Below are 20,617 nucleotides of genomic sequence, written 5' to 3'. Positions count from 1 at the left end.
CTAGGACTGATCAGACCTGTGGTGAGCCCCTGAGCAGCATCAGCCAAAGCCCTGCCAGGACACCAGGTGGCCGTCAAGTCACACCTGACGTCCGATTGGTAGTCTAGGCATTGGAATTGATTCCCAGTACCCAATTTCTCCGGGAGCCACAGATTTAGGTTGGAGGGAGGATTTGCTCCTTGCAGGAAAGCACGGTATGTCCTAGGTCTTGCTGAGGGTTACCAGGTTTTGTCTTGCCTCCCAGAAAAGAATTTCAGGAGTAAATGGCAGTGAAGGGAAAACAGATTTTATTTGGAAGTGTTTAGCAAGGGGAAGGAGGGAGAGAAAGTGAGTGAGAGAGTAGGGTACTCAAGAGAGAACACATGCTCTCCAATGGTGAAGAGAGCCCCCACACATCCCAGCATTAGATATGAAAGCATTAAAGTACACATCTCAAGAGGGGAGATGTGATGACACATGTGCTCAGGTACCCCATGTGCTGGGCCACATCACAAGCAGCATACAGACTCAGGCAGCATATGCATCCTTTCTTGGTTCAAACTCTTAATAGGGTTTTCCCAACCAGCCCCAATGTGGGGCTTCTATCTACATTAAAAGTCCATTGCTAGGGAGGTTGCCAAGTAGGTAGAGTTGTGAGTGGTCAATGGTCTTTGAAATTCCTTTCCTGGCCTTCTGTTCCTGCTGGAACTTCTAGGGGGTGGTGGGTGTGGGCGGGTGGGGGGAAAGGTCCCAGCCTTCTCTGGGTCTGTTACTGGTGCCAGGCCAGGCAGGTCTTATCAGGCCTTAGTTCCTGCACTCACAAGGTGGGCGCTGGTGGCCTTAAGATTAGGTAGTTTTATTACATCCAAGGAATTCCATTTCCATTGGGACCCTTCCCTGTCTACTTGCTTACATCAAAGGAACCCACAATTTTTAGTTTTAAATTCTATGTTTTAGTAATTCTTTAATAATGTAAGAATAACCCTTGGTAGTTAAAAATATATAGAATTTATTAAAGTTCTATATAATTACTCTTTCTGTGTTTTAAAAAAAGTCTCTTTAAGAACCAGAAAGAATATAGTAGATAAAACACTTGGATGCCTGCTTAAATCCCAGGTACTGCATATGGTCCCCTGAGTGCCACCAGTAATGATACCTGACAAAAAAGCCAGGAGTAAGCCATACACTGCTGGGTGTGTCCCCAAACTGAAAAATAGATAAATAATCTTTGTATTCAAAACAGTTGAGTCAGTGCTCTGTATCAGCTCAGCCAGTGTTGTCTTCAACAAAAATCATGCTTATTTTTCCCTTATTAGATGTAATGATTTTTGCTGTAGCGTATCTCCAAGGCAGACACAGTCACCGTAAATTGGGTTTGGTTAAAAAATTATGGTATTTGGAGGCTAGAGATACAGTGGTAAGGTGCTTGCCTTGCATGTACCTGACTTGGGTTTAATCTCTGACATCCCATATGGTCCCTTGAGCACTGCCAGGAGTAATTTCTGAGTGAAGAGCCTGAAGTAATCCTTGAGAATCCCTGGGTGTAACCATAAAACAAAACCCAAACAAGCAGAAAACTGTGGTATTTGAAGAAGATACTAGAATATCTGAAATCCTCAGTAGAAGTTTCAGATGCCCTGGAGATAATCTGTAAAGTCAAAGGGTTGTAAATGGAGGTGAAATGGCTAACTTATTAGGAAGAAAAAATTCTAGTTGTATTTAAATTTATGGATTTCACAAAAATATTCAGTGCTGATAACCAGTTTTTACCTTCAGGAGAGATAAAATGGAATCAATTTGAATTTGTGTTGGAGAACTCAATGGATAACGCTTTGGGGGTAGAATTACTTCCAGTCCATCCAACACACATTGTGAAGCATCAGTACCAAGGATACAGGGAACTGGGAGAGGCAGATTCCAGCAGAGGGGGAGATGCTGGGTGGTCCTTGGGGGACTCATGTTTCCTTCTTGCTTTTCCTGTATAAGCCCAGAGCTATATTGTCTGTCTCAAGGAAGATGTTCGGTGTCATGTTACAAAATTTCCTTGGACTCCTGTAAACTACATCTCATTTTTCCAGCTCCCTCTTTATTCCCTGTGAAGACAGCGACCTTGATGCCATAATCTCTTGTCCCTGCTTATTGTCTTGTTTACCCCCACAGAATCTGTACCAGAACAGGTTTTTAGGCCTGGCTGCCATGGCATCTCCATCGAGAAACTCACAGAATCGACGCCGCTGCAAAGAGCCGCTGCGACACAGCTACAGCCCTGGCCAGCTGCACAGCATGGCCCTCAGAACAGGCCCCCACGGCACCGTGACCATCCCCCGCTCCACCAGCGACACCGACCTGGTCACCTCAGACAGCCGCTCCACGCTCATGGTCAGCAGCTCCTACTATTCCATAGGACACTCGCAGGACCTGGTGATCCACTGGGATATAAAGGAGGAGGTGGATGCTGGAGACTGGATTGGCATGTACCTCATTGGTGAGTGAAAGTTGTCCAGCCATGCCCGCTACATAGTCTTCTAGGCTAACGGTCTTGGAGTATTGTCTGGATTTGTGAATCTTTCTTCATAATCTGTAGACAAACATGACTTTTCTTTTGGCATGAAGAGAGTGGGTGCAGTATCTAGACATGGAGAGATGTGTGGTCCTCACTGACGTGTTACTGTCACCAAATCACCACTGCTGTTCTTCTGCCACAACCACAGCAACCCTGTGACAGGGCAAGAGAGCAATATCATTGATCTACAAGAAAATCACTTTTGATTGCCCTATTAATGCAGTAGTTCATAAACCAGATGAATGATGAATAGCTTTTCTCATCCTCCTGTTGATTGGCAAAGAATGTATAAATAGACTACGTTATTTTAGTGAAAACTTGAACTGATTTACAATCACACATTTCCACTGGCCTCCTGTGTTGGCATTAAAGATTTGGGTTCCTTATCTCCAAAAGTCAAACATGCATTGATTTTTCTGTAGGATCATTTAAAAAAAGGTATATTTACTGCTTGCCACTGAATCTTGGTTTAACTTATAGATTTATTTTCTTGGGTACAGAATGGAAACAAATCACCAGAATTCCCAGGCTTCAGTCAGATTAGTTATGGCTTTTAGTTATATACTCAATTGTCTTAGTTGTATATTATACAAAAAAACTTCTCACCAAAGCAGTTTCCAGGAGAGTGATTCTCAAATGTTAGCAAATAAACAGAATCATACAACTTGGTCAAAGTTGAGTACATAGAGATAGAATCAGTCGAAATCAGTATTTTCAGGAAATAGTCTTGCAGTAAAAGTTACTTAATTTTGACAAGTAAAATATAATTGTTTATAGGTTTTATATACTGAGGGTTAATCATTCAGTATAGCCCATGGCTTACCCACATGCAGGGAATGTTACTGTGTAATTGGGTTAATAGATCTAAAAGACTGAAATTAATAATTCTAATCTCTAGAATGATAAATTAATGAGCATATCTATAGAAGTGTTTTCACATTAGTATTTACATTACAAAATTAAAACATTATTAATCCATGTTCTGGTATTTGGCATATTGGGTACGCCACGGGGAGTATGCCAGACTCTGCCATGTGGTCAGGCTACATTCGGTAGCCTGCCAGTTTGTCCAAAGTAGGAATGAGATAATAAGATGTCATAATAAGATGTGGCGTGGCCTCAAATGTGGCCGTGCGGTTCCGGGAGCTGGTTTTAGGAGAATGGGTCTCATTCTCCTAAAGAGCCTTGAATATAATCTCAGGGCTAGGATGAAGGAGACGTTACTGGGGCCTGCTCGAGGCAATCGATGAATAACAGGATGGTCGTGATTCGTCGTGATTTGTGAATCCATGTTTTAAAGAGCCACCCTGGCAGTACTCAACCTAGCAGCGTGGGCCTGGTAATGCTTATGGACTGTTCTCAGTAGAATCGAACTAGCAGCCTCACACATGTCAGGAATTTTTCTAGGTAGTTTTTAGTGAAGTAAAATAGTTGTATAAAGACATATTTCTAGAGAAAAGCAAGAGGAGAGAGAAGACTGTGCTTATGGAGGAAAAAACCGAACTTTTCCAGGTTGAAAAAAATTCTCTTCTCTGAGTCTTATCTCTGGATGCTTAATTCTGCTGTTTTCTGTGTGTGTGTTGGGGGGGGGGGGGACGCTGGGGGTGGGTGAAAGGGCCTCCCAACCATGCTCAGGAGACCTGGGGTCTCCACTACCAACTCTCCACCATCCAGGCTAGTGTTCAGTGGAAGGGCCTGCGGAGCAGTACTGCTCAGGCCCTGCGGTTCTTGTGGGTCTCCAGGATGCACCTGACAGAGCTTGGGGGCCATGTGGTGCCAGGAAACAGATCTTGTCTGGACACATGCAATCTAGATATATTTTTAAAATTTAATTCTGATGGCTAGTCTCAATTTTCATTTGTTTTGCCTTTTTCTTTTATTTACCAATTGCATTTTTTTTTGTTTAAAAAGTGACTTTTAGTATATGCTTTTTTCTTATCTGTGTTCTGACTTTTAATATACTTGAACAGCACATTTACATGTGTTGTACTTACTGTTATATTAGTACTTGTTTTTTGCCATATTTATTGGTCCTTATTTCCTGCATTTGTTTGTTTTACTTTTTCTGTTTTTTACTAAATTGATCTGTTGATTTAACAGCTATTTGTACTTGTATTTATTTATGGTGATTATTTAAATAATAGACCAGTGGTTCTCAATTAGGGATGTTTTACCTTTGGTAGACCTCCAATATAGTAATGTCTAAAGATATTTCCAGATATTGCACTGTAGGAGGTGACTCCTGGCATCTGTTGCATAGGGCCCAGTGATATCACAAAACACTATTGTGCACAGATAAGCCTCACACAACAGAGTAATCTAGCCCAGAATATAAGCTGTTGCTTAGGCAGAGAAATCCTGCCTTTGTCTATGCTTAAGTGTGCTTTCTATAGTTTATTTTTAACATATCAGTGCCTTTATTCTAACAGACTAGTAGTTTAACCAAGATCTTTTCATGTTTCCTTGGTATTTCTGAAGTTTTATATTCCAGATGTGAACATTTTTTTTTATCCTTGGTGTTTCTTAGGCTTTATTATCTATTTTATATTTTTATTTGAGAAGGTTTCTCATTCCCATATTTTAGCTTCTCATATTCCCTTTTTGAATCAAAATTTACATAATGCAGCAGTGTAAAAACTATGCATGATGAAGGTTGTGTGTTCACGGCCTCTCTGGATGGCTCTGTCTCACTGCCCGCATTTGGTGCTCTTGAGCCACTATGTGTGGCCTGGATCAGGACGGCTGTTCTCTTTCTCAAGCTTGAGCCTCTCTTGTTCTGGCTCTGGATCTCTCTCTCTCTCAAGTCTACAGTCTTAGTTTAAATAGCAATCATGTAAGGCGGTGACACAAAGGTGGGTTGAACATAAACAAATCAACAAAGAGAGGTAAGACCACTCCTCCAGGAGATTAACTCAAGGATAAAATCTCATCTAAAGAGATTACTCCAGATTACTAGGAGATCTGCTCAAGGATGGGATCCCAACAAGGGTGTGTTCTTCCTCAGCTAGTAATCTACTTAAATAGTTGTAGTAAATCTACTTCTAATATTTCTAGCAATGTCATTCTGTATGAGCACAGTAAGGGACATAAATTTACAGTTTGGTTCTTCCTGAGGACATCTCACTATATATTCCACAGTCCTTCATGCCAGGTTAGTCTTCCTAGCCCCAGCAGGGTCCTAGTCTTGTCGTTACTTACTTTTGGATCATGACAGCATTTGTCCATGATCATGCCCTCAACTTATAGTTGAGTGTCGTGGCGCTTTGGCCTGGCCCATTTCGATGCCACGGTAGCTCACAGCTTGCCCTGGGTCCATTCAGCCCCTCGTCGGGACCCTGCCTTTGGAATTAAGAGCAACTGAGTCAAGAAAGCAGGGTAGGGTGGGGCTCCTGATTAGAATCCCTTTGTCACCTGTGGTGGTGGGAGCAAGCAGAGAAGCTCTGTCCCTGGGTCCGCCGAGCCTGGAGTCCAAGGTCTCAGAGAGTTCCGCTTATCTTGTTCTGTGGGTCTTCAGTCGTGCGTGGGTCTCGGCCGGAGCTGCCGCGCAGGTCCAGAAAGCATCCTGGAGTGTGGCGACGGCTGTGGTGGTGGGAGCAAGCAGAGAAGCTCTGTCCCTGGGTCCGCCGAGCCTGGAGATGCCCTATAGTAAATATTATTCGGAGTCAATCAACTCCCAAGTTATAAAGCATAATATTAACTGTCATCCTGTGTCCATACAGAAAGGACATTGCTTAAGGTAAACTATGCATAAGATGATTAATTGGCTGAGGAGGAGAACACAGAGAAGAGTTAAGGTTTCTCGGGAGTTCAAAAGAATGGGAGTGACTCGGGAGCACTGAGATGGGTGTGACAAAACAGTGATATTCTGCACAATAGGATTAGGGCAATGATGGATAAAGACATGAATATTATTCCAGCAAGTGAACGTCCGAGCTCGCAAAGCAGTGCAGAGAAGCGATAAAGGAAGACCTCAAAGAGAGAAGAGCAGCAGTGCTGGCAGATGCAGGAAAAGCCGGAAAAAGCATTCACAATGCCTGCCTGTCCTTTGCCAACTACAAGAACAAGATGACTGCCCTCCGATGTCCTGATGGATGGACATCTTCCAGAGGGTCAATAGAGAAGATTATCCATAACATCTACTTGGACCTCTAAAATAGCCACATCCACCTGCCCACATACCAAATTTCACAGGATGGATATGTCATTCCCAACGTTCTCCCTTCCAAAACCTGACATGCCATTTTGTCGGTAAAGAAGCAAATAGCACCCAGCCCAGACAAGATCTGACCCGAACACCTGAAGAACCTGCCGTCAGTACTCATCAATACACTGGCTCGGCTCTTCACATGCTACCTGTCTGAATGCAAGGTTCTGTCCCAATGGAAAACCAGGACTGTACTACTGTACAAGAAGGGAGACATTCACTACATTGGCAACTATTGCCCAATATTCCTGTTGTCTGTCATCTACAAACTGTTTACTCACGTCATCCTGAATAGGATTGGCAGAACACTAGATAAAGGACAACCATGCGAGCAAGCCAGGTTCCAAAAAGGATTCAGCATGAATGACCATATCCACATGATAACCAAGCTCATTGAGGTTTCTCGGGAGTTCAAGATGCCACTCTGTCTAACATTCATTGATTTAAAGAAGTCCTTTGATTCTGTTGAGACGGAAGTGGTCATTGAAGCCCTAGCCAAACAGAGTATTCAAACTCAATACATCAGGATCCTCCATGAGCAGTATTACAGATTCACTACCAGGATCTCACCATTCTACAAAGAAGTGATCATCCATGTCCAGAGAGGGGTTTGGTAGGGTGATACCATTTCACCGAAACTCTTCAATGCCACCCTCGAGAATATCATGTGACGACTGGAATGGAGGGAATGGGAGTGAAGATAGATGGTCGGCAATTACACCACCTCCGCTTTGTTGATGACATCGTTCTAATAACACCAAACATTAGCCAAGCAGCACAAATGCTGGCCGACTTCGACCATGAGTGTGGAAAGGTCGAACTACAGCTGAATCTCATGAAGACATTGTTTATGAGAATTGGTCTTGTTCCTGACACTCCATTTGCTCTCAACAGAATGATCATCTCCTAATGCAACAGTTATGTGTACCTAGGTCGAGAAGTCAACATGATGAATGTCCTAGCACCTGAGTTGTGCAGGAAGAAGAGAGAGGCTTGGAACGCCTTCAGGAGCATTGAAGAAATAGCTAAGAGGATGAAGAACCTCCAGCTCTGGGCACATCTCTTCGATTCCACTGTTCTTCCTGCATTAACATACACCTCAGAGACGTGAGCCCTACGAAAACAGGATGAGAATGCTATTCAGGTCTCCCAAAGAGGAATTGAAAGAGCTATGCATGGAGTATCATGCTTCACTCAAATGAGAGAAAGAATCCAGAGTTCCGACCTCTGTTGATGGTCAAGAATCAGGGATGCTGTCTTGTTTGCCAAGGTGTCAAAAATAAGATGGTCTGGACACGTAATGCAATTTGGAGACAACTGCTGGACTAGAGCCATTACCGACTGGATTCCATGGGACGTCAAAAGATCACATGGCCACCCACCTACAAGATGGTCAGACTTCTTCATTAAAACCCTGAATGATCGGTTTGAGGCTCTTCATGTCCCTAGAAGGAGCAGACGCCATTGGGCTACACTAGCACACGACAGGGATGAATGGAGTTGTTACTGGCGCCCGCTCAAGCAAATTGATGAGTAACAGGATGTCAAGTGATTGAGTGATTATTCCCACAGATATAGCAGTATCCTGTTTCATTATATCCTACTTCATGCAACATGGGGGAGCATCATGTTTTGTTTTATTGAATTTCATTTAGCCCTTCATCAGGAAAAGTTCACTGTTATTAAATAAGAATGGAAACTCTATTTGCCCATGCTTAGAGTGTCATATATATATTAAAGGTCTGAGACTCTTTGAAGCCACTTTAGTTAGTTTAATGAGCACTTAATGCACTATCTGGAACAAGAACAACTTTTAAATTTTCCCAGTATCTGTGTTTTAGCTTGAAAAACACATACTGTGAGTTGAAAGAAGTTAAGGAAAGTACAACTTTTTCCCCCTCCATAAAAAAACACTTAATTTGTGGAGACTTAAAATTTAATGTTTTAATGATTGGCTCTGCCAAGCACATGTACCCAGAAACTCCCAGACTGGTGCCACATGTGCAGCAACTCTTGAAGAACAGAATTCTTTTCTTTACATCTGATGCCCTGTTCATAAATAAGAGAGCTCAGTATGTACTTCCTAATTAAGGTGGAACCAGATAGAACATGGACACAAAGAAACAGTCTGAAGAAAAAACACAGAAGAGTGACCTGAAGTTTCAAGACCTACCTGACCACTTTCCTGTGGATCCCCATTGAGTACAGAAGAGCAAGGCTTCTATACCTTGGCTCAGTACTGCAAAAGGCAGGTCAGTTCTCTCTGGATCTTCCGACCAACTCGTTAGCAAAACTGTAGTCAAAGCAGAGTAGAAAATTCCTTGGAGAATTTTCTGAGATATGGTCATCAAAAAGCAAGTTCTCTGAGAAATGGAGGTCACATTTGAATTTTTAATTAAAAATTTTTTTTCAGTTGAACTTAGGATACTTAGGTGGCGGGTAAGCCCTCCTTTTAAATATATTCTGGACTCACCTACCCTTTTTGCTCTCAAGAACAAATTGTCTTTTGTTGTTTCTATACTTTCCTAGAAAGATGGTATGTGGAAATTATAATTTTTATTTTACGACACTTATTTCTTGTTTGTACTTATTGGCAGGGGCACAACCAGTGGAAGTCAGGGCTTAACTCCTATATTTGTGCGTAGAAATCACTTCCTGTGGGTTCAGGGGACTATATGGGATCCTGGAGATCAAACCCAGGCAGGCTGCATACAAAGCAAATGCCCTACCCACTGTACTGTCTCTGCACCCCCTAGTTGTGTTTATTTCTTACAGTTTTACTGGATATTTGTGACTCAAAATTTTAATAATCCACAAAGATACTCTCTCTATTATAAATGGTGAAGTAAGAGATAGGATTCTATACACTAGAATAAATATTCAGTATATGTTATCTGTTTTTGAGGAATTTAATATATTTCCATAGTCTGTACAAAATGAGTAATGATAGAAATTTAATTTTTAAAAAAATTTTATTCTACAAATTACTTCACAATATTTGATTACATTTGATATTCAAACACCCATCCCACCACCATTACACCTTCCCACCACCAAATTCTGGATGTTTCCATCCCAAGCCCCAATCCCTGTCCCAAAACACAAATGAAAGAGTATATTATGTATTTTCTGTTATGAAGAACTGCTGAACATGCTTACAAAAAAGTGTTCATATGGGAAACAGTGTGAAGATTGTTCTATTTTGGCAGGAGCCTTTAAGACATCCTATAATATATCACTAACATGTTGTTAAAGTTTGGGTGGTGTGATCTTTGGCATATATGTCTGAAAATATGTGTCACTGTATCTCTGTCATCCCATTGGTCATCGATTTGCTTGAGTGGACACCAGTAATGTCTGCATTTGTCCTAGCCCTGAGATTTTATTTATTTATTTATTTATTTTTGCTTTTTGGGTCACACCTAGCGACTCACAGGGGTTACTCCTGGTTCATGCACTCAGGAATTACTCCTGGCAGTGCTCGGGGGACCATATGCGATGCTGGGAATCGAACCCGGGTTGGCCGTGAACAACTGCCCTACCTGCTGTGCTATTGCTCCAGCCCCAGCCCTGAGATTTTAGCAGCCTCTTATACTCATCATTCCCAACTGTGCCACATTGGAGGGTCAGGGGAATGAGACCCATTATTGTTACTGTTTTTGCCATATTGAATATGCCACGAGGAGCTTTCCAGGCTCTGCCATTTGGGCAGAATACTCTCAGTAGCCTGCTGGGTTCTCCAAGAGGGAGTACTAGACTATAGATGATAGTTCTATAGTCTATAAGAACTAGACTATAAGATCTTTGTTTTAGTCTCTGGATCTTGGCCTTTGATGGGATTACATGGCACCTGGGGCTGTTTGTGGGTTTCCAGTAGCTACCAAGCTACTGGAAAATGGGGGATCTGGATGGAGGAGGCCCAGTCCAATCCGAGCAGGCTTGGAGATCTCAGTCCCGGGTCCCGCACACCTGGGTTCCTCTGCCAGTTCCTTTATGCGTGAGGCTGATCCAAGCATGTGGAAGTGGCCTTGAGCATGGCTGTGGCTGGGTTCCAGAGGTCTTCAGCTGCCGGGGCTCTGCTCAAGGCAGGGAGGAAAACTCAACCCTCCCCCGTCTGAGGGGCCCCGTTGAAGACAGCCAGGTGCAGGGGCAGTAGACTCTGCATCACTCTCTTCCGGGAACTTTATTTTATAGTCTCTGAATCTTGGCTGTTGATGGGATTGCATGGTGCTGGGAGCAGTTTGTGGGTGTAACTGTCTAGCTACTGGAAAATGGGGGATCTGGGTGGTGGAGACCCAGTCCTGATCCCAGCATGCTTGAAGATCTCAGCCCCGGGTCTTGCACACCTGGGTTTCTCTACCGGTTTCTTCATGTGTGAGGTGTGGAGAATGGCCTTGAGCATGACTGTGGCTGGGTTCCAGAGGTCTTCGGCTGCCAAAGCTCTGCTCAGGGTGGTGAGGGACTATATATATATATATATATATATATTTCCCTCTATGATTAGTTGCCTACTGTTTGAACCCCATCAAATATGGTGTGGTAATTATGGAAAATGGGTAGAGAGTGTCTTATGATGTGTAACATGGCTGCAAAAGCAGCTGCGTGGTCCAGGAATATGTTCACTCAATGTGAAGCTTGGCCCAAATGTGTGGAAAGCGGCCTGGAGCATGGCGGTAGTTCGGTTGTGGAGGTTGGCTGCTGGGGCTGGGTCCCTTGGGGTGGGGAGCACCCCAAGTGAAAACAGGCTTGTGTGGAGTCCGGTAGCATGGTTATGGGGGGGGGCCTAATTTTATGCTCCCTTCAGGGAGAAGCAACCGTGAATTCTGGAGGGTGGCCGATGAGATTATCTGGCCAGAAATTTAAATATTACTTGCCTAGATATTTTAGGTTATTAATGATTTTATACATGGAACTTTGTAATAGCCCTATTTTGGCTCAGACAGTGAACAGAAATATCTCATGATCTAAAAACATTATGTGTATGTTAGCTTATTTAATTCTCCCAATATTCTTTAGAGGTTGATAATAGTACTAGTCCCATTTTGAAATGAGGAGTCAGAGACTTAGAGGAATTAGTTAACCTGTCCAGGGTAACATAGTTAGCAGTGGTAAACATGACCTTCCTGCTCTAAGAGGTCTGTTCGTGTCCGTATAATCTCATGAACATATCTATCAGAAAGAGACTTCCACAGTCACAAAGAAGAAAGGCCCTTGAAAGAGTGTTTTGGTTGCAATTCTTCAATGTGGTTGTGAGTGTAGCTTGGCCCCATTTTCCATTATAGTCCTCTTCTTTTCTCAAGTACCTTTCCCTAGTACAGAATCTGATTTCCCCAAAACCACATTTTCCAAACTTGTACAACTTTATCCCACTGAGGGCTGCACATTGGAATAAGCCTTTGCAAGATGGGAGGGCAGAGGTGAATGACAGTCCTGCTATTTATCATGGCTAAAAGAAGCATAGGTTTGAGGCATTGAACTCTTCCATAAAATTAGTTACTGTCTTTTTGGTGGAAAGGTGTTCCTGTGTGGCCTGTTGCAAGAGTCACTTTTTTTATAGATCATGGTTCCTGTGCAGGGTTCTTGTACAAAGCATGCTCTACTCCATGCCTCTCACATGCAGTCACCCTGGAGATCCAGTGTTATTTTATAGTCATTTCTAGAGATGCAACCAAAAGTTCATTTCTCCAATATGTAATGTCATACATTCATCATCTTTGCATAATTGTCTTGACTGTACTGGTTTTCTGGACTGTTTTTCTGTGCAACACTTGGTCTCTTGATCACTTGACTTCCTGCTAATCATCGATTTGCTCGAGCGGGCACCAGTAACATCTCCATTTGTCCCTTTCGCGTGCTAGTATAGCCCAATGGTGTCTGTTCGTTCTAAGAACACGAAGAGCTTCAAACCAATCGTTAAGGGTCTTGATGAAGAAGTCTGACCATCTGGTAGGTGGGCGGCCATGCAGTCTTTTGACGTCCCATGAAATCTAGTTGGTAACGGCTCTAGTCCAGCGGTCGTCTCCAAATCTTATTACGTGTCCAACCCATCTGATGTCTTGGTCAGACCAATGATGTCATACTTGATCTTTTGCGCTTGTACCATCAGGTCCTGTGCAACACTGAAAATTAATTATACTGGATTCACAAGTAAACATTATTAACATGCATAATAATTGATAATGAACACTTTTGGAGAAGAAGTTCACATTTTAGCATAAGTGATTCAACAAGGGGATGGAGCGATAGCACAGTGGTAGGGTGTTTGCCTTGTGCACAGTCAGCCCAGCTGAGCCAGGTTTGATTTCTCTGCCCCTCTCGGAGAGCCTGGGAAGCTACCGAGAGTATCTTGCCCACACGGTAAAGCCTGACAAGTTACCCATGACATATTCAATATGCCAAGCACAGTAACAAGTCTCAAAATGGAGACATTACTGGGCCTGCTCGAGCAAATCAATGAACATTGGGAGGACAGTGTTTGTGTTTTGATTCAACAAGAATATATATTCTATTTTCTTATATAATATTTGCAGTGAAGTGTGATTAGTGAAAGAAATGAGACTTGTCAGGACCAATTAGCAATCACTCAAAAAGTGTTTAAATAAATACAACAATATGTACCTTATTCTCTTTAAAATATGTGTTATTTTGCCGAAGACCTCCAGAACCAGCCACAACCATGCTGAGACTACTCTCCACATGCATGAAGGTACCGGCAGAGGAACAAAGGCATGCAGGTCCTGGGGCTGAGATCTCCAAGCCTGCTCGGATCAGGGCTGAGCATCCTCCACCCAGATCCTCCATCTTCCAGTAGGCGGGGGTCACACCCACCAACTTTCCCCCAGCACCATGTAATCCCATCAACGGCCAAGACCCAGAGATTATAAAGCCCAGCTCCTGGAAGTGACATCTTATTATCTCATTCTTGCTTTGGACAATCTGGCAAGCTACCGAATGTAACCTGCCCACACAGCAGAGTCTGGCAAACTCCCCGTGGCGTACCCAATATGCTGAATACCAGTAACAATGATAGGTCTCATTCTCCAAACCCTGAAAGAGCCTTGGATGCGGCACTTTCTAGAATCTCAGGGCTAGGACTATCTCTCTCTTGGCGTTCCTCGCACAATCATGGAGGTGCTGAACCAGTCAATCGTATTCCTCATCAGTGTCAACAACAGCATCTTCCCATGTTGTAGCAATAGTGCCAAAGAGCTCCCAGTTGGTGGTCGTTCTGAGAGTTCTCTTCTTAAGCTTTGCAGCCCTTTCTCCCCACTCTGTGAAGTAGAATTTTGCATGAAGGAGACAGTGGTCTGATCCCATTTGGAATTTTGGGACAACAGCGACATCAGTCATGCAAAACCGTCGATTGAATATGATGTGGTCTATTTCGTTGTGGAACCATCCACCGGGAGACTCCCATATCCAACGTTTAGATTCAGCCTCATGGAACTGTGAGTTACCATAGATGGTCTTGGTCGACATGATGAACTCAGATAGTCTCTCACCCTGTTCATTCCATTATAGGCCATGGGTCCCAATGTGGAGTTCTTCGGCTGATCTTCTCGGTCCTATCTTGGCATTAAAATCACCGACAATGATCTTGTAGAAGGTGTGGTCTTCTTTATAGAACTTCTCCAGCTCCATGTAGAACTTCTCAATTTCTCCTTCATCATAATTGGATGTTGGTGCGTAGACAACGAAGATAGAAACTGCTGGCAGTGAGCCACATCTATTCAAGTGTAATCATCCGATTCGGCGTGTTAGGCATTCAAATGAATCAATGCTCATGGCCAAGTTCATGTTGACAAGGACACCGACGCCTCTGATGCCTCTTTTATCGCATGTTCTGAGGAACAATTCTTCTCCAGTGTTGAAAACAGCATGATGTGATTGATGCCTTCTTGTCTTGGTCAGACCAATGATGTCGTACTTGATCTTTTGTGCTTGTACCATAAGGTCTTTGATGGATGCATCCGATGCTACCATACGTGCATTGAAAATACAGACAATCATTTTTGTCTTTCTTTGTTTTGGCAGCCTAGTTCAGCCTTGAGATTTTATCAGCCTCTCCTTCCTTTTCCTTCTCAATGCTGCCATTTTGGTGATGCTTTCTGGGTCAGAGGAATGAGACCCATTGTAATTACTGGTTTTGGCATATCAAATACAAAATGGATAGCTTGCGAGGCTCTGCCGTGCGGGCTGAATAATCTTGGTAGCTTGCCAGGCTCTCTGAGAGGGATAAAGGCTTTTGGGGCAGCCTCTAATCGCCCTTGTAGGTGTCTCCATGGTTCAACACCTTGTAGGTGTTTCCATGGTTCAAACCATATTTGAATCCTGTCAAATATGGTATGGCAATTCTGGAAGAAATAGCTAAGAGAACGAAGAACCTCCAGCTCCAGGGACATCTCTTCAATTCCACTGTTCTTCCTGCATTAACATATGCCTCAGAGACCTGGGCCCTATGCAAACAGGATGAGAACGCTATTTGAGTCTCCCAAAGAGGAATCGAAAGAGCTATGCTTGGAGTGTCACATTTCACTCAAATTAGAGAAAGAATCTGGAGTTCTGATCTTCGTCAATGCTCAAGAATCAGGGACGCTGTCTCGTTTGCCAAGGCGTCAAAAATCAGATGGACTGGACACATAATCAGATTTGGAGACGACCGCTGGGCTAGAGCCGTTACCGACTGGATTCCACGGGACATCAAAAGACTGCGTGGCCACCCACCTGCCAGATGGTCAGTTTTCATCAAGTTCCTGAACGATCGGTTTGAGGCTCTTCATGTTCCTAGAACGAACAGACGCCACTGGGCTACACTAACACGCGACAGGGACAAATGGAGACGTTGCTGGCGCCTGCTTGAGCAAATCGACGATTAACGGGAAGTCAAATGATCAAGTGATCAGGGCTAGCATGAAGGAGACATGACTGGTGCATGCTCGAGGCAATCGACAAACAACAGGATGATCGTGATTGTGATTTTTGTTATTGTTGTTTTGGGGCCACTACTGGTGGTTCTCAGGGCTTCTTCCTGGGTCTTAATTCAGAGATCACTCTTGTGGGTTTGGGGAACCATAGGATCACTCCTATGGGTGTTGGATGGAAGGCAAGCATCCTACTCACTGTGCTACCTCTCTAATCCCAATTGTTTATAACTTTAATTCAGAAAGGTATGTACTAGTTTTACCCAACACAGAAGATCTTGCATCATTGCCAGCACGAGAGATGGTTTGGTCTCTATAAGTATCTGTTGCATAAAATAATGAATGCAAAAGTGACTATAGGCAAGACAGATAAATACATGAGTGGGTTCCACTTATAGGTTGATTATGGATATCCAGGTAGAGAAATAATGAGAACTGGGTACCAAATGAACTGTCATTGCATATTTATTTTTGTCTTTTCGAAGACACACATAGGGACCAGTTGATGAAAGCTTTTTGCGTTGGAATTTCTCACATGCAAGGGACATTGAAAAGTAAAATAAACTGCCATAGAAGCATTTATTTCTGTTTTGGGAAGTATTTAAGAAACAGCTAGACGGTCACTTACTAAAAGTGTGCTATAGTGTGGAAGGAGCTTCCTCCATTTAGAAAGGAGTGATTCAGATGGTACTGAAATTCTAGTCCCTGATTCTGTGATTCCAGGTGTTTAGTTGTTGGTGTTGCTGGAAGTTGAAATGATATACTTTACCTCTTTCCTTTATTTTCTTAAATATGATATTAATTCTCATGCTTCTCTGTTTTGCTTCTTTTTTCCTGGGAATACAGATGAGGTCTTGTCAGAAAATTTCCTGGACTATAAGAACCGCGGAGTCAATGGTTCTCACCGGGGTCAGATCATCTGGAAGATTGATGCCAGTTCTTATTTTGTGGAACGTGAGTACTTTTACAATTCCTGTTTCTCAGGATGAAGCTGAATGCTCTACTCTTTGTCACATTGACTCCATTTGGAAATATGTGTTCATTTCAGCACTATTTACAATTGTGAGAATTTGGAAACAACCCAAGTCCTTGAGAACAGATGAGTTAATAAAGAAACGATGGTACCCTATAAAATGGAATACTATGCAGCGTTAGGAAAAAAATGAAGTCATGAAATTTGCTTGTACATGGATAGATATGGAGAGTATGATGCTGAGTAAATTGAGTCAGAGGGAAAGGGACAGACAGAATGATTGCACTCATTTGTGGAAACAAACATAGTATGAAACTAATATCCAAAGATGAGTAGAAATGCATAAAAATGAGGGTCAAGAAGACTGGTCATTGATAGGAAGATTGCCACATGTGGGTCAGTGCAGTTAGGACAGAGAAGGGATCAATATGAGAATGATAGTTGGAAGTGATCACTCTGGACAAGGATGAGTCCTGGAAGGAGGTAAAGTGATATACATGATAACCTTTTAGTAACAGTGCCAAAAAGGAGAGAGAGGGGAGAGGGAGAAGAGGGAAATGGAGAGAGAGAAAGAAGAGAGAGAGAGAGAGAGAGAGAGAGAGAGAGAGAGAGAGAGAGAGAGAGAGAGAGAGAGAGAGGCAGACTAGGTGATGGGGGATGGGAGAGAAATCCTAGACTGTAAAATATCTGGAGGGTAGGGCGGGCCAGGGAGAGACCCGGCGGACCTCCCCTTGCTCAGGAATATCTGGAGGGTGGGGCGGGCCAGGGAGAGACCCGGCGGACCTCCCCTTGCTCAGGTTCGGGGTGGGAGGGCCTCCGGCTGCTCCTCCAGCCAGGGCAGCCCTGGTCACAGGGCAGATGGTGGATGAAAAAAGGGCCAAGCCAGTTGGTTGATCAGATGTCATTTATTCCATTCTCCCCGCGTGCCTGCCCCAGTCTCTCTGAGCCTCCCATTCTAGTCTCACACTGCCCCACGTTCCCATCTCCTTCTGTCTCTCCCACTCGTCTCTCCACCCTCCATATCACAGCCTGGGCTCCCTCTCTCCACGTGCCTGCTCCTGTATTCTTCTTCTACATTCTTCTCTCTCTGTTCCCCTTGCTATTCTCTCTACACTCCATTGTGCTGCCCTGCTCTCTCTCTTTCTCATCTCTCTTCAGCTCTCTTGTCTCTCCATCTCCCTAGCACTCTGGGCCAGCACTGCACCCAGTCTGGTAGCAAAATCAACATAAGAAAGCCCTTCCTAAGGTCCCACCAAGTTCAAAGGGAACACCATATAAGATATTCCAAAGCCCTTCCTGACTGCCCAAGGGCAAAATACCTCAAGGTGTTTTTCTCCTTTCCTCAGTCCAGTAACTCTATCAACATCTTAATACTAGTTATTTTTGTATGGACATAGTAAGAGATAGGTTGAAGTTTGCAAGGCAGCTCTCCTAGGAACATCTTGCCACAGACTCAGACTACAGAGCTCAGGCCAGATTAATCTTTCCTAACCATAGCAGGGTCCGAATCTAGTTATTACTTTTTTGATCATAGCAGCATTTGTCCATGACTAAGCTTTTAACTTATAGTTAAGCATTATGGCACCTTGGCCAGGCCCATCTCGATGCAAGGGTAGCACATAGCTTACCGCGTGCCCTGGTTCCATCCAGTCCGTTGTCAGAACCCTGCTTTTGGGGGTAGTAGGAAGTAAAGGCAGCTGAGGCTGAGGTCGAGAGAACAGATGCCCAGGAGGAAAATAACACTGAGAGTCACATTACAAAAGCATAGCATATACTCTCTTCTTGTGTCCATAAAAAAAGGACATTGCTCTGAATAAACTATGCAAAGGACTTGGGGAGAAGAGAAAAACAGTATTTATAAGTCAACAGAGCACAAAAAAAAAGTTACAAATAAACACAGAGGAATGGGAGCACTGTGATGGGGGCAACCCAATAAACCTAAAGTACCTGAGGCTATGCAGAAAGGACAAAACAATGTTATCCTATAGTAGACCTTTGGTGGAAAATGTACACTGGTGAAGGAATGGGTGTTGGAACATTGCATGATTGAAACTCAATCATGAACAACGTTGTAACTGTGTATCTCACAGTGATTAGATTAAAAAAACTGTCTATATGTTAAAATTTATTTTGTAGGAATTTAATTTAGCAATAGTGCCAATAAAGGCTATTCTTTCCTGTTTTTGGTGATATGTATGTATATGTACATAGTGCTTCCTATATGTTTTATTTATATAATATTGTTTTCATCAAGTAAAAATACATGCTTTAAAAGGTGTTATAATAATAATTAATCTCTGTAAGATATATAAAATATTACATTCAGTGAAAATCTATTCAAATATGCCTTCCATCAAATGTTCTATGTGGAGGTCTTTAATCCATTTAATATGATTTTTGTGCATGGCATTATGTAGAGGTCAGAGTTAATTTTTTAACATATAGCAGTCCAGTTTGTTCAGCACCACTTGTTAAAGAGTCTCTCCTTGCTTTACTTCATTTTTCTTGCTCCCTTATCAAAGATTAGGTGATCATATATTTGAGGATCTGTGCCAGGATATTCAACTCTATTCCATTGATCTGCAGGTCTGTCTTTATACCAATACCATGCTGTTTGTTTTTTAAACAGATTTTATATATATATATATAGATATGTATATGTACATATCTATATATATATACACACACACATATATGTGTGTGTGGGCTGGAGCGATAGCACAGCGGTAGGGCGTTTGCCTTGCACGCAGCCAACATGGCCGACCCGAGTTCAATTCCTCCGCCCCTCTCGGAGAGCCCAGCAAGCTACCGAGAGTATCTTGCCCACATGGCAGAGCCTGGCAAGCCACCCGTGATGTATTCGATATGCCAAACACAGTAACAACAAAGTCTCCAATGGAGACGTTACTGGGCCCGCTCGAGCAAATCAATGAACAACGGGAGGGCCTTTACCTTTACCTTTATATGTGTGTGTATGTGTATACATAAATATGTATACATATATGCACACAAGGCTCAACCTTTCACAACATGCTAGTGATCTCTTATAGAAGGTCTTAATGGCCCCTGGGTCAAATACCATGCTATTTTAATTATTACCGCTTTGTAGTAGAGTTCAAAGTTGGGAGGGTGATGCCTCCAATCTTCTTTTTCCTAAGGATTGCTTTAGCAATTTGTAGACGTTTATTGTTCCATATGAATTTCAGGAATGTTTGATCAATTTCATTAAAAAATGTCATGGGAATCCTTGTAGGGAATGCATTGAATCTTTATAATGCTTTGGGGAGTATTGCCATTTTAACGATATTAATTCTCCCAATTGATAAGCAGGGGATGGGTTTCCATTTCCTTGTGTCCTCTTTTATATCTTGAAGTAGTGTTTTGTACTTTGTGAAGGGATTCTGAGGTACTTGATTTTCTGTGGTACAATTGTGAATGGGATTTTTTTGATCTAACTTTCTTCTCATTCATAATTTGAAACAGGGTTGACCACCTCATTCATAATTTGAAACAGGGTTGACCACATAAAATGGAAGTGCCTTAAAAATTGGTTTGAAAACCTCTATGCAAGTCGCTTCTTCACATTCAGTAATCTCAATTATGACTTGATAGAAAAGAAATGAGGGATTATAAACTGGTTGTGGTCCAGACTGCTAGGGGTCAACCTGAGGACACACATGTTCCAAATGAATAATGACAATTAGACAATGTATTGTGGCAGTGGAACAGCAGTATTTCAGAAAGGAAGAGGATTTAGGTGTGAGGAGATACAGCCATCAGATTCTCCCTAGTGGTCTCCCAATGTGGAAGCCAAACTGTTGTGTACAATAACTTCATCTCAGTCAGATATGCATCACACATGAGGAGACATCAAAGTCATTCCAGCATCACCAAGAATGTCATCCTCATTAAGTAATATATCATAAAATTAGTGCCTGTGCATTGTAGCAGAAAATAGCCAAACAGGTATAAACAAA

At 42.8% G+C, this 20,617-nt stretch overlaps 1 protein-coding gene across 1 annotated transcript in view; it reads left to right on the top strand.

The window, feature by feature from the left end:
* The window catches only part of HECW1 (HECT, C2 and WW domain containing E3 ubiquitin protein ligase 1), a 310,169-nt gene that overhangs the window by 129,281 nt on the left and 160,271 nt on the right, over positions 1-20,617 (top strand). The window contains exons 5-6 of the mRNA XM_056112411.1: positions 2,140-2,464; positions 16,514-16,621. Coding sequence (XP_055968386.1) covers positions 2,140-2,464; positions 16,514-16,621 — 433 coding nt within the window. The remainder of the gene's footprint in view (positions 1-2,139; positions 2,465-16,513; positions 16,622-20,617) is intronic.

The sequence above is a fragment of the Sorex fumeus genome, unplaced genomic scaffold, assembly GCF_029834395.1.
Source record: "Sorex fumeus unplaced genomic scaffold, SorFum_2.1 ptg000002l, whole genome shotgun sequence".
NCBI lineage: Eukaryota > Metazoa > Chordata > Mammalia > Eulipotyphla > Soricidae > Sorex > Sorex fumeus.
The sequence above is the reverse complement of the archived record's forward strand: the minus strand, read 5'-3'. Positions and strand labels throughout refer to the sequence as shown.